The 13989-nt window shown below is 31.5% G+C and overlaps 1 protein-coding gene across 1 annotated transcript in view; it reads right to left on the bottom strand.

Annotated features, from left to right (window-relative positions):
• The window catches only part of LOC131854026 (uncharacterized), a 121671-nt gene that overhangs the window by 63874 nt on the left and 43808 nt on the right, over window positions 1-13989 (bottom strand). Inside the window, exon 11 of the mRNA XM_059205154.1 lies at window positions 10540-10699. Coding sequence (XP_059061137.1) covers window positions 10540-10699 — 160 coding nt within the window. The remainder of the gene's footprint in view (window positions 1-10539; window positions 10700-13989) is intronic.

Raw genomic sequence — 13989 nt, forward strand, 5'->3', positions numbered from 1 at the left:
ATTCAAAAAGGACGAGTGCGCAGGCGCCGGCCAGCCGACTCTCCCGTCGCCATACTTTCACGGTTTTATTTTTGTTTCGTTGCATTTGTCTTTTGTTGCGTGTTGCTTTTATGTGCAAAACGATATATTGTTATGTTCCAGGTAACACTGAAGGTTAACGATATACAGTTAAATTAAATGTTAAAATATATATACTAAGCACGCCGTTGCATTAAATAAACGGGTTCCGTCTGACACGCTTGTAGCGTAGCAACAGAAAATTCCTACTGGTAACTTTGCTTATGTATATGAATATTATTTGTAAAATATTAATATGAATACACGATTGCTTACTGCAATAATAGGCCATAATGCAAAAGATTGGAAAATGTAATGAGATGAGATATCTAGTGGTTTACTACACTGAACTACGCCCAAAAGGTCATGAGTTCAAATTTTATCGAACCCAAAAACAAAAAATTTTAGTCTTTTTATATTTCCAATTTGACTCTCCTATGAAGCAAACATCTATATTAAACCAACAAAGATAAATAGTGTAGTATTTTTGTCAATACCTACCGAAGCACAAGTACTTATGCTTCGGTAAGTATTGATAAAGTACCTCTGTTTCACCTTATTTGCCATCAAATACCTTGCCTATTAAGCTACGCGTAAATTATAGGAAGCATAACATCGAAACGTCAACGTATGAGAAACGCATAAGTAAATATTACATTTTTATTAAAAAGACATGATCTAAAAATAAGTTAACAGAATAAAAATGTATCCACCCACAGAACGCTACATTATCAGCGAGTAAGTAACATAAATCCACGAATACAAAACCTAGGCCGAAAGCTGGCCTTCAGAAGATTCCTATTAAGTATTTAATACTTGTCTGTCTTTATACTATACTTATTCACTACTTCATATATACTTATCTTCATACTATAGTATTTCTAAATGCGGTTGTGTATCCGACTGTCAGTTTGTCAAAAGGCTGCAGCACACTAACTAAACTTAAGACGTACACAGTGTATCCTTTATCTAAAGCTGACGAAGTCATAAGTAAAACCCAATATTGTATTTTTTCACTGTGTGTATACATATATTAGAATAAATAGAATTACAATACAAAAAAACCTTAAAACTTTGTATTCTAAACTTAAGAAACTTTTCGCTTTAAAAAACCTGTTATCACTCGTTGAGGGTTTTTTTTCCGCAGAATCCTAAATGTAGGTGAGTAGATATTTATCAGGTCACTAAAGCTTGAATTATATTTATATTGTCTTCACATAAAGTAATAAGTACTTGATTTAATGTATTAAGTACGCATGTTTTTTTTAATTAAGGTTATGAGGTCATTTATACCTTATATTGTAAGTTTAAAATACGGAAATGAAGCAAATAAGTAGGTATGAACCTCGCAGTTACTTGATTATTGTAATTTATAAACCTTATATTATTTTCACTATTGAACTTGCGAGAAAATGGGTCGGTTTCACAGAAAAAATGTATTTTGTGTTTCGGAATGTATCCTTCATATAATAAGGCAATTATCATTATTACCTACATCATTACAAAATGTAGGTACAATATGTTAGTAATTAGTGGAATCCCTGAAAATAATTTGTTCCGAATCATCTACTGAGTTAATAAGATTTTTTAAATAATTTTATTTTACCCATCTAACAGCACATTCGTCAATTGATCGTAATGAAATAGGTTTACCTTTTTACAATATTAAATGAGCAGAAAAATTTAAGTCATTTTGTAGTCAGAACATATAAAAAATAATTAATAATTAAATCAAACTAGATAAATTATAAGTAAATATAACTATTAAAATCAATAATTATAATATAATTTTAATTATTTATATTTAATGTAGTGGTAATAAGACTCTTAATACGCAGTACAATAAATAGATAGCCCAATCCAATCTTGTTTGGGTTTAAATTTTTATAAAAGCTCTTAAATAGTATCATCTCTAGAATATTCTAAAAGATCTTGGCCTGTCTAAAACAATGTGGGTTCTATACTGGAACGTGTTCTAAACTTCTAGCAGATTTGGCTGGACAGGGAGAAAAACACGAGCGGTGTAGGTGAGTGTAGACTGTTATCGGCCCTTTAAACCGTCACCCAAGTCACAAGTCCCGGGAACTGCTCCGAATTTCCATCTGTGCCATACGATAGATCACAGTGAAGACATGGACTGCTAAGAAGTTTTGTATTACTAACATCGACTTCTGTTTATTGTTACTAACAAATATTAATCTCAGTAATCTAAATAATACATATTAATATTGCAAGTTATAATATAATTAAATATTATAAATTACACACGCATTGCTTATTATGTGATTTTCATATTACTATAATAAACTTGATTCAGGTAATAGCAGTCGTTGCGTTTATGCTATTTAGAAATAGAATATTTAATACAGAAAAACAAGTTATACGCAAGTTATAAGGAAATTGTAACTGGTTTGTTTGTGGTTTGTATAATGTATTTAGATAAAGAAAATACTCACTACTGTAATACAAAATAGAGTATATAAGTAATTATATTTTCATAGAATGTAAAATACCTTTTATATGGGCCTTTATTACCTCCTTTTGTTCATTTTATTTATGATATAGTGATCATTTGTTATATTAACATTAAAAACAGAGATACACACAGGTCTATTAATCTTTTTATAATTATTAGTAATGATAAAAGAAATCCGTGCTCTATATGACACCCCTGCAACATGGTCAGCTTAACCTCCACGCGATTCATTCTGGAAACCATCATGATAAATGTCTGGTGAATTTGTCAGGATGGCCTAACTGACCTGACCTTATCATCCGCCACTAGTGTCCCGCCAGCGTAAACCGTTAGCAATGGCGGGTGCACCATTCTATTATCTTCCATTAAAAAACCCCCTGCAACACTGCAACGTTACCCTAAAAAGCCTTATTATACCTTTCTGAAAGACTCCATGATATTGTCTTTAGAGAAAACCTCGGCAGAAAACTCATTCTATACAAGTGTTCCCAGGAGGAAATTGTTCGTAAAAGAAGCGAACTTGCTGTATTTCTTATATTGTAAGTATATCTATTGTTTTTGGTAATATGCTCTATATTAGCAAACACAACAATTTTCTATTTTTTTTGGTATTGGTATTCTGTATGGAATAATGATATTTTCTTTTTTATAAATATAGCAATCCTCTAAAAAATGCGCCCGTTTCTATTACAAAGTACATTATTGATATAGTCTTAATATATACACAATTTAAAGAGATTTGATAATGTTTTTCGGCTATGACAGACTAGCCAAACGAAGCTGGAGACAGGAGTCAGTGTTTAATATTGCTCTGTGTCTAACCCAAGTGCATGCAGTAAAATACTTTTATTTTCATAAGCAATTACATATTTTTAACTGCACCTGCATAATCGTACTAAACAACATTTTAACAAGCATGTAAGTAATTTATTTAAATGTCTAATGAAGTACTTAATTTACTTTTATGATGACAACTGTGATTACGAGTTTCTTATTATAAAAATATCAGATTACAAAATGTCATCTGCAGTTAATAAAAACAATTTTATACTCCTGTTATTATGACAAAAAAATATTAAGAAAATTACTTTAAACCAAAACATCGTATTTCATAATTTTAATTATCAGACGACATCAACAGAAGGTGCTTCTTAATTTGACTGGATTTTCAACCAATCAAAACCAAATTTCATTATTCTTTTTTCAATTCACACGTATATAATGAACCAGCATATACATACCAGAATATGTATAGTACTTACCAATAATAATAGCTTTTAATTAACAATCTTTCTAACAATATATATATATATATATCTTATATCATTTATTTGATACTAGTATGTGAAAGTTGTCTTGCTGTCCAGCATAGGCCTCTCCTAGAGTTCGCCATCGAATGCGATTCTGCGTTTATCTATTCCAGGGATATCCCGCTATTTAGTATTACTGCATATTATATAAGTATTTTTTTACGAATCACAGAAAACTTTAATCTTTTTTTATGAAATTGAATTTGTAAATAAGTAGAAGGCCCTGATGATAAGCGATAACATCGCATATATACATGAATAGCACTACGTTATCAAGTGACACATGTGATACCACTAATACGTTGCCATTTTAGAGGGCTAAGATATCCCTTGATCCTGTGATCTGTTATGAATCTGTTAATGGAGGTTTAATATTTATAAAGTAGCATTTATTACCGTTCTATCATTTAAAATTTACGTAATTTCGTAACATAAAAAATATCGTATTTGAGCAAGGTTAGGTTATTGACCTTTAATGGTAATAAACATAAAGGTATGGTGTGTAAGTATGTACATTCGTTGCACCATTGCGCCATTCCCATGATTGCGGTCACGTTTGGAAGTGTAAAAACGGCAATCAAGCATGAAATAAATAACTATTGTTAGGCCTCATTCACACAGGAGCACTGGACTATTCTGTTCAATCAAAAATACAGCCATGAATTATCTCATCCGTACTTACATCACAAACGTGAAAATGTATTTGTCTGTGTGTATGATTGTTACATCCGTTCTGTAATTGTTAAATTACAGTACGGATTTAAATTAAGGTGGCTATTTTTATTTTTTATTTTCTCAAGGAAAATTATTTTATTTGGTTATAGTTGGTGTTAAAATGTAATAATTAAATGACTAATATCATTACAATTCCAAAAATGTAAAGTTAGCACTAGAACTGCGTGTGTAACAGTAAAAGTAAAGCTGTGAATGTCGCAGGATACTATACTGATTACATGCCTAATCCTTGTCAATGTGTATTTACTAAACAACATTTATTTAACTGATCAACACGCGTATTGCTCATTCTTATTATTATGAGTCTGCCGAATGAGTAGTAGAATAAAAAACTATTCAAAAGTGCTTACATATATTAAGTTTATTTCCATAAAGATTATTTTTTACTACTATCGTTACAGTTACACAAATGTAATATTACAAATTGTATAAGATTTTCCAGAGCGATATATATTTCCGGTGCACCGTGTGGTGTGAACGAGGCATTATGTGTATACCCGTACTACATTCACACAGCGAGAGAACGTAAAAAGTAGACGTTACACGCAGCTCTATTCAATATTCATAGAGCTAAAATGGTGCTTGATAAAAAATATATTCTAAATGAAGTATTCAAATTATATAACGGACGGCCTCGGTTGTTTGTTTAGTTAAGCACACCGCTTTTCCGATGGTCGCGGCTTCGATTCCTCGCAAGGTGCAAACATTTGTATTCATGAATACAAAGTTGAGTTTGATTGTTTATATCGATCTGAGTGTTTTTTATGTGTACTATGTATGTATTTGCAAAAAAATATCTAAGAATGTATCAGTTGTCTAGTACCCATAACATAAGCTCTGGAGCTGGATGGTGCTGTGTCAATTAATAAAAGTTAACACAGCACCATAAGCATATAAGGTTATTTATTTATTGTATAAAATGTAGGTATTTACAAAAAAAAATTATATATATATTAAATCAAATCAAAAATCGTTTAATCACGTAGGAAATTTTAGCCGCTAAAAATACTTCAAGTTTTTTGTATTCATATTTTTTTCCTACCGTTCAGTTCAGTATATAGATTCAATAACAGTATATCAGTACTCATAACACCAGCTCTGCTTAGCTAAGATCTAGATGGCGCTGTGTGAATTGTCCTGAGATATTATTAATATTAATATTATAATAAATTAATATTCAAATTATAATGTCGTACCTTATTTTCTTTGTTACAGTCATGTCTCTATCATACCACATTTTACTGCATAGGGGACGGGGCATATATTAATTAGGGTAAAGCATTTAGAGATGGCGTGAGATAATAGTGTTGAATCTATCTAAAATAAACTTTATATTTTAAGTACCTACTTTCGAAAATAAAACGATTGAATGATACTTATCGTAATTAGGTTTGATAACACTTTGTGGAACAGAATATATTTATTTGTAATAGCTGACTAGTACCTTCGTCTGCACACTTGTCATTTATGAATATATGTCACGTTATGTAAATTAAATGAAATATTTTCAAATTATAGCCCATGTGTTAATTTGAGCTTATACAGCTATACTTTGATGTAAAAGCTATATTACTCTGAATTTTCTTCAAAATCCGTTCAGTAATTTTTGCGTAAAATGTAACAAACATTCATTCACGCATACTCAAAAATATTCGCGTTTATAATATTAGTAAAAAGTACGTTTTTTTTATTAATAATGGGATTGCGCTTGATTTTACCTCGTCTTATGATAAATGATGGCAAGACCTATGAGATGTAACGCGCTTACCCAGAAGATATCTACTCACCTAGACTTGAAGAATCCGGAGTTGTATTTCTCCGGGAACAAAAAAGTAGTAAGTTAAATATATATTCCAATAAACGCGTTTTCTTGTTAGTAATATTGAAGATATAAAGTGGAAGCAACATTTTAGACGCCACGCTACAACGCGCTAATCATGCCTATCTCATTATTTCGAGGCGTAAGTAATTTTATTCTAATTGTACGAGTACGAATTTAGTATATATGACGTACTGTCGGTACTGTTAGCGGTAATTTGACGAATATTTCTTACGTTACTTTTCTCATCACTTATTTCTTAATTTATCTTATTACATAATGATCTAATTTTAATAGATCTAGAATATTTAATAATCCAATTTTGTTGTTTTTTTTATGTATTTCGAATAAATGTATTTATGTATTAGTGGCGTCACATGATGAAGTAATGTCCGTGGCGCTCTTCATGTATATAGGCAATGGTTGCCACTTACCACTAGATCTTGTTTGCCATAAGAGAAACTTGGCATTCTATGGATTCACCGTGCGGAAGCTGGTTTCATCGTGTGGCAGAGAGGGAAACTCCCAGTTCCTGGAATTTGTGACCCCAGTGTAGGTTTAAGGGAGGCCCGGGCCCATTAAACACTTTTTCACTTTACACCCAGATCACAAGTCCCGAGACAACTACGTTAAAACTCACCTTCCTACTTTAGTTTACACCTTAGAGACTTTAGTTTCACTTACTAAGGTTAGTTTAAAAAGATTGTAATTTGCTAGTATGTCACGTAAATCTTATTTATACGTAGTTTTAGTGTCTATAAGTGCACATAAAAATGTAATTTTCTTTAACGAAACAAATTAAGTAAAAGGTTATTAAAATAACCGAAATCAGTTAGTAACCCAACAATTAACTAGTTAACGTGTTTACGTTACGTAACTTCTGGTTCATTACTAGTTTATTACCATTAGTGGTGTTCCCATATAGAGATTGATTGGTTCATAAAAACCATAATTGCCAACATGCTTTGGAAGTAAGGCTCGGCGTATATTACAACATAAATAGGTTTTTGTTGTCTTAGTAAAGCGTATAGATTTAACTTTGACGAACTTGGTGGTCTAGCTGTTTAATAGGTACACCACTTTACTTCGGATGGGCGCTGGTTCAATTCCTCGCTATGTATTAGTTTGGTTGTTTTCTATGTATCTATATTACGTACGTATTTACAAAAAAAAATAAGTATTTCTATCAGTTGTCTAGTACCGATTACACAATATTGGGATTAGAGGTATTGCGTAAATTGCCCAGGGTTATAGTTATAATTAGTTTTTTCCTGTTTCATGAAATGATTTCATGATATCTTTATATTTTAGGTAACTAGAACAGTAAGTTATCTGACGACCCATTTGATTGCAATTAATAAGTAAGTTAAATATATTAACAGCATATTAGACATTACAAACACCTGTGTTATCTGTAGTCTTACCCATTCGTTACCATTCCCGAAAACTAAGGTATTACGCTACAATACACCATAATTTTACTGCCATATCTCACCCTTCAAGCCAAAACACTATTTACAAAAGATACTTTTAACAACTGACGATCGAGAATATTTATTGGAACCAAATAAAAACAAGTATATTCGAAATTTCGATTCATATAAAAAAACGTACATCTGACAATTTAAAAAGTAACATGAATCACCAATTACTTAAATGTGTGTGAGGCTTTAGACGATTTTTATTAACGCATTCCATTTGAAATGAGTCGGGTTACGGTGATCAGCACAGTGGGATGTTTCGTAAGCGATAGCGTATCGATTCTCGATCAATACAACCTACCGTTGTTTTTAATAAGTAGGTATGTGACTAATAAAGTTATATTTTTTTTTTTTTTGTGTATGATAATGGAATGGTGCACCCACCTGCGCTAACGGTTTACGCTGGCGGGGCATTATTTTGTTTAATTCCACTACCATTATCTTTGAGACGATGATCTCAAATGTTTTGTGCGGAAACCTGATCACCGCTACTGGCTAGATTAGTGTGAAGATCAGAACCTACTTGTAGGATAATTATTATCATATATAGTTTTTAAAGTGCTTTATTTATTACTGGCTGCACCCGCGACTTCGTCCGCGTGGAATTTAACTTTATTTTTCTAAATTAAAAGTAGCCTTTCAGCTACCTGCCAATAAAAATCCCATTAAAATCGGTCTAGCCAGATTAGCTGAAGCAAACAGACAGACAGACAGACAAAAATTGTAAAAAAAAATAATTTGGTGTATGTACCTTATTTATATTCATATGCATGTAGTAAATAATTGTTATTTCAAAGTTACAAACAGACACTCCAATTTTATTTATATGTATAGATGTAGGCGTTTTTTTATATATAGGTAAAAGGTAAAAAAAACAAATGCCAAGTCATTTATTAGCTCATTTTGGTGTTGAAAATTTACATTTGTTGAAAAATGGTAACACTACGGTACGCCATTAGAAAGAAAGAAAGAAAGAAATATTTTATTCAGTGCAATGTAAAAAATACAATATAAACAACAAACGGAAAAAAAAGAGCAAATAAAATGTACATATAATTAAACTTAATTTACCATAATTAAAAAATAAACATAAAATAAACATTTTTTACATCCATTACATTATTATCATAAAAAAACACAAGTCTTCTGCTCGTTCTTCTTGTGATGAGTTTGATTTCCAAAAGAATAGTAGAATAAAAAAAATATTGCTATTCAGAAGCACACATATTAATATTTTTTAAATAAAGAACATTCCTATTTGAACTTTTTTTCATTTCATTTATACAGTAGGTGTATAGGTAAAACCATTTGTCCAACAGCACGACAAAAATATGACATAAAAAATAGTTACCTACCTACATACTGCAAAAATTACAAAATATCGGGCTTCATTTTGGGACAGGAGTCGACCGCAGCAGTATGCTTTGTTTACCGTCTGGCAACCCATTCGCGCGTAAAGTGTAGCCATTTTTGTTTGCATTGCAAACAGAAAAACCGGGGCATTCGGAATACGCGAGTCAAACAAACAGAAGCCATTTTAAAAATCATATTTTAAAAATCTACATACGTTTCCAATTCCATTTAGTGTATTTATTTAAAAATAGTATACTTATACATATTTAAAATGAAGGGTCTATGTATAATAAAGATTTTTGTGGATAAAGTCATTGGCATTTTAAATATATATATATATATACCTAATTAAAAATAATAATATAGAGACCACTCCGATATATGTTTAATTTTTTGGAATTATAAATTCAAAGAATTGGCACTAAAACATTAAAATATTGTCTGTTCTCAGATGCAATTAAATAAGCCAGGTACAATTACGCATTTTAATATTAATGAACTTATTATCTTCTATTGATATGAGATTAACGCCTACTTTATTTTTATTAATACTCTCTTTCCTAAGGTTGTCTGGATGAGATTGCGTTAGAGATAAAACTGCCTTCTGTACCTTTTTCTTTCTTTAATCTATTCTTATATTTTTCAATGTATTTGCTTTAATTGTTATAGAAAAAAAAAACTATTTGAATTTTTTATTTATAATTAGTTGAAAACCTAAAAAAAAATCTTCTGACAGTAATCATATCCGTTGAGTAGTTATACTATAATAAAGGAAGATACAATTTCAATAATGTATCTTCCTTTGTGGCCTTCCTTCCTTGTTCCTTTATTTTCCTGTCAATATTCTGGTACACACGTTTGAAATATTTTTAATAAATTATTAAGAATTCTATGAAATTGTATTTAAATATGGTCGTTTTAGAATAACAAAAATTGATAAATTGAGCATTGTCTAATAAAATAAAGCAAATCCGACACTAACACTTACGAATTATCCTAACATTAATATCAAATTTGCTAAACGCAAAAACTCGTTTTTATTCATATCCACAATCTCTTTCTTTTTGTTTACTTTCAACTGTTCTATTCGATACTCAGTTTCATCGTCTCCTTTCTCTCTTCCACTCTTCTTTTTCTTTCAACCATAATTTTTTTCATATATTTCTAATAAATTTCACAGGAAGGATGTCAAAATCCTATCACTGGTTTAATTAACAATCAATAAAAAGCTAAACTTGATTTATGAAAACACCAATCCCACAAGAACACAGGTGTACATGCATCTACGATAAAAGAAATAGTACTTACCAGCAAAAGGCACATCGCACACGTACTCTTCCACGCAGTTGTCCGTGTTACCACTTCTGTCTGTGGCACCACTAGCAACCGACGCGGCGGACGCTGCTCGAAGTAAACTCACCTCGGTCTCCGTCTGACTGTCCCGAAGGACAGATCTTCTCTTGTACTCCTGTAAAGAGATACATATGTTACAAATTTGAGACTAACTTAAACGAAAAAACACCTCGTTTGGTTGATATCTGCTTTTCAGATTACTCTATAGATAGCCTTCTCAGCCAGACATATACAAAAGTAAGTGCCAAGGACATATGTCTAGTCTACTCCTTCGAAAACGAGAATTTATTAGATATTAGAAACTTGTTAAGCAGTTGTGATTATAATAATATATAAATTATAGAAAAATTAGGAGAATTATTTTGTCCAAAGAGATAAAATGCTGATACTATCTCATCGATTACCTGTCCCATTCCAACGGTGTTCGAAATTTTGACAGCCTGAGCAAAAGTTCGAACCCCTAGAGGTGACGTAAGAATAAAATCGAATCTTTCTGGCAGGAGTTGTCATTCAGCCGCTCCGTAAGTCCTTCTGCGGATTTATATTACCCTATGCATTCAGCCCCATATTCATCATAAGGCCAGCAGCCAATGGTATTAGCATAGTTTAAAATAAGGCACATCTCGCATGTTCATTCAATATTTTTCGTATATGCTCGATACTTGGAGCGCCCATGCACAACTAATTGTAGACGGTTTTACTTAGTTTAATTGATAATACTGTACCTATTACTTTCAGAATCTTTCAGCATGTTACGTAGGTGCTATTTCAATTGAATTCGATTTGCAATACCTAATAAATATCCGATGAGCCGTATGGTTGTTTGCCACCACTGTAGTAAAAAAAATCGGTATACCGGTTCCAAAGACAAAATTATTTCCCTCCCAAAATAACGCATTCTATGAAAGCTCTTTACTCATATACGCATACTTTGCTCTCTACTCCTGAGATTATTTGTCAACAGTTGACAAATAATTTCTAGAGTCATCTAAGGATCTCTAGAGTCGAATTTGTCGGAGTCGGATCTTGTCGAACCTACATGTAGGACTGTTTGTTAGGATTCAACAAATGTGGTCATCGGTCAGGTGCCAAATTGTGATGACTATCCACTCTAGTTCTACAAGCACAATAATAATAATAAGAATAAAATTTTAATTTATTCATAAAAGAAATAATAAACCAATTTTACATATTAAACTGTGGAATATTAATTTCAAGTTTTTTCTCTACACTCATTGTTAACTTGGTAGGTAACGTCGCAAGAGGCCCGCTATAAGTAGATACATTTTATTTTTGTACATTGTCGATTGTCGTTCAATCTTACTAATGTATTATAAACGGTAAAGTTTTTGGATGGAAGGATTTTAATGAAATTTTACAGCAATATACCTTATACATCAGTATAAGATATATTGCACATAGGTTATAAATTTCATGTGATAAAACCGCGGGCACAACTAGATAATAATAATAAACGCTCCAAATGTTAAAATGGACTAAGTTTTTGTGTATAAGGCCGCCTAACTATTAATAAAAATCGCTTGACTACATACAAAAATATTATTATTTTGATTTATTATTTATCTAAACGCACATCTTTAACCTATAATAATATTTTATTACTATAAACAGTTTATTAAAATAAATAGGTTACTACCTAGTTAAGAAGCTATAAAATCTTGCCCTCAATAGATTGTCTGGCCATACTGTTTGTTTAAACGATTTGGATATATAATTAATGGAATCCATACTTATAAATGCGAAAGTATATCCGCCTGTCTACATGTTGTCTTTTCACGACATGGATATTAATGAAATTTGATGTGAATATAGATGAATAGAGAAATATAGAATAAAAGATAATAAATAACCCTGGACAATTAACACAGCAGCACAATTAGTCTTACGGTAGGTAGAGCGCGTGTTATGGATACTAAACAATTGATATAAATACTTAGATATTTTTTTGTAAATACATACATAATATACATACATAGAAAACACCCAGACCGATCATAGTCTTGAACACAAATGTTTGCATGGTGCGAGGAATCAAACTCGCGACCATCGAACCACCGAGGCCGTCAAATCACAAAGTTTGTATCACGAGAACGGACATAGGGTATATTTTATGGATCGTGGGTAAAACCTAATAATAATGGTAATGAATTATTTAAAACTGTAACAGAAAATAGCCTGAATATACGGAATCAAATATTATTAGAGATAAATCATTACATAGTATAAAACAAAGTAGCTCTCGTAGTCTGTCTGTCCATATGTATGCTTAAATCTTTTTAAAGCGGTTTTTTTAAATAGAAAGAGTGAGTCAAGAGGAAGATTTATATCTGTGTACACCCGTGCGAAGTCGGGTCGAGTAGGTAGTAAAGAAATAAATCACTTCTATGTACAGTGTTTTTTTAAGACTGAAAGGAAAATTGTTGTGAGATCAATTGGTGGAAAGCAGTACCTTTTTATAAACATAAACATTCTTCATCACATGCAAGTGTTACCTACCCTTCTTCCGTTGGCATTTCTGAGGACTTATTTTATGTACTTCTCGTACATCCAGAAATTACCTATCTTGCGTCTCAGTATTTAAATCGTGACACAATACGAAGCAAGCTGTTTCGCAGCAAAAGCAAGATAGAAACCTAACCACACTTTTACAGGATATCTATAATATAGGTCGTCAGTTTGTTCATTATTCCAAACGTATAGATATGGTGTTTTATTATATTTCCTGAAGTGTACAATTTACTAGCAAATATGAATATAACGCACGTTGCTATATCAATTTTGTAAGGCGTTCGAAGAAGCACAAGCATTACGACTGATAGAAGTGAACATTGGGTCGATCTAAAAATTAACATAAATTTAATATTAATAAATCTTTTCAATACCAGAAACATGTAGTATTCACTGAAGCTTACATTAGAAATGATTAAATTGAAAATTTCAATTTAATCATTTATAATGTAACCATGTCAAATATGCAGTTATTAAATACTGAATTGAATTATTAATTACAATATAGAATTTACTAAGTTATAGCTTATTAACTTAGTAAATAGGGTTAACACAAATAATTTTATGGTAAATCAAAGTATTTACCTGCCTTGATGTTTGCACTAGGTTGCTGCAGGTGTGGTCACGAATTACTGGAGTACCTACAGAGTATACTAGTCTGGTGGTGTCCTAGATACGTCCGATACGTCATTTCTCAATTGGAGTGGCAAATAAACTCTACTTATACCTGGTGGTAAAAAGCAACTACCGTCTCTGCTGTATCTCAGTCTTTAATAGAAACACATCTAATAAATTCAGATAATTGACAACTAACATAACTGAAACAGAGGTAAAGAAGCATTCAACATTGTACAGTCTAGCACTTTTAAGATAGTA

Source organism: Achroia grisella, unplaced genomic scaffold (genome assembly GCF_030625045.1).
Source record: "Achroia grisella isolate CSIRO2021 unplaced genomic scaffold, CSIRO_AGI_Agris_v1 utg918, whole genome shotgun sequence".
Taxonomy (NCBI): Eukaryota; Metazoa; Arthropoda; class Insecta; order Lepidoptera; family Pyralidae; genus Achroia; species Achroia grisella.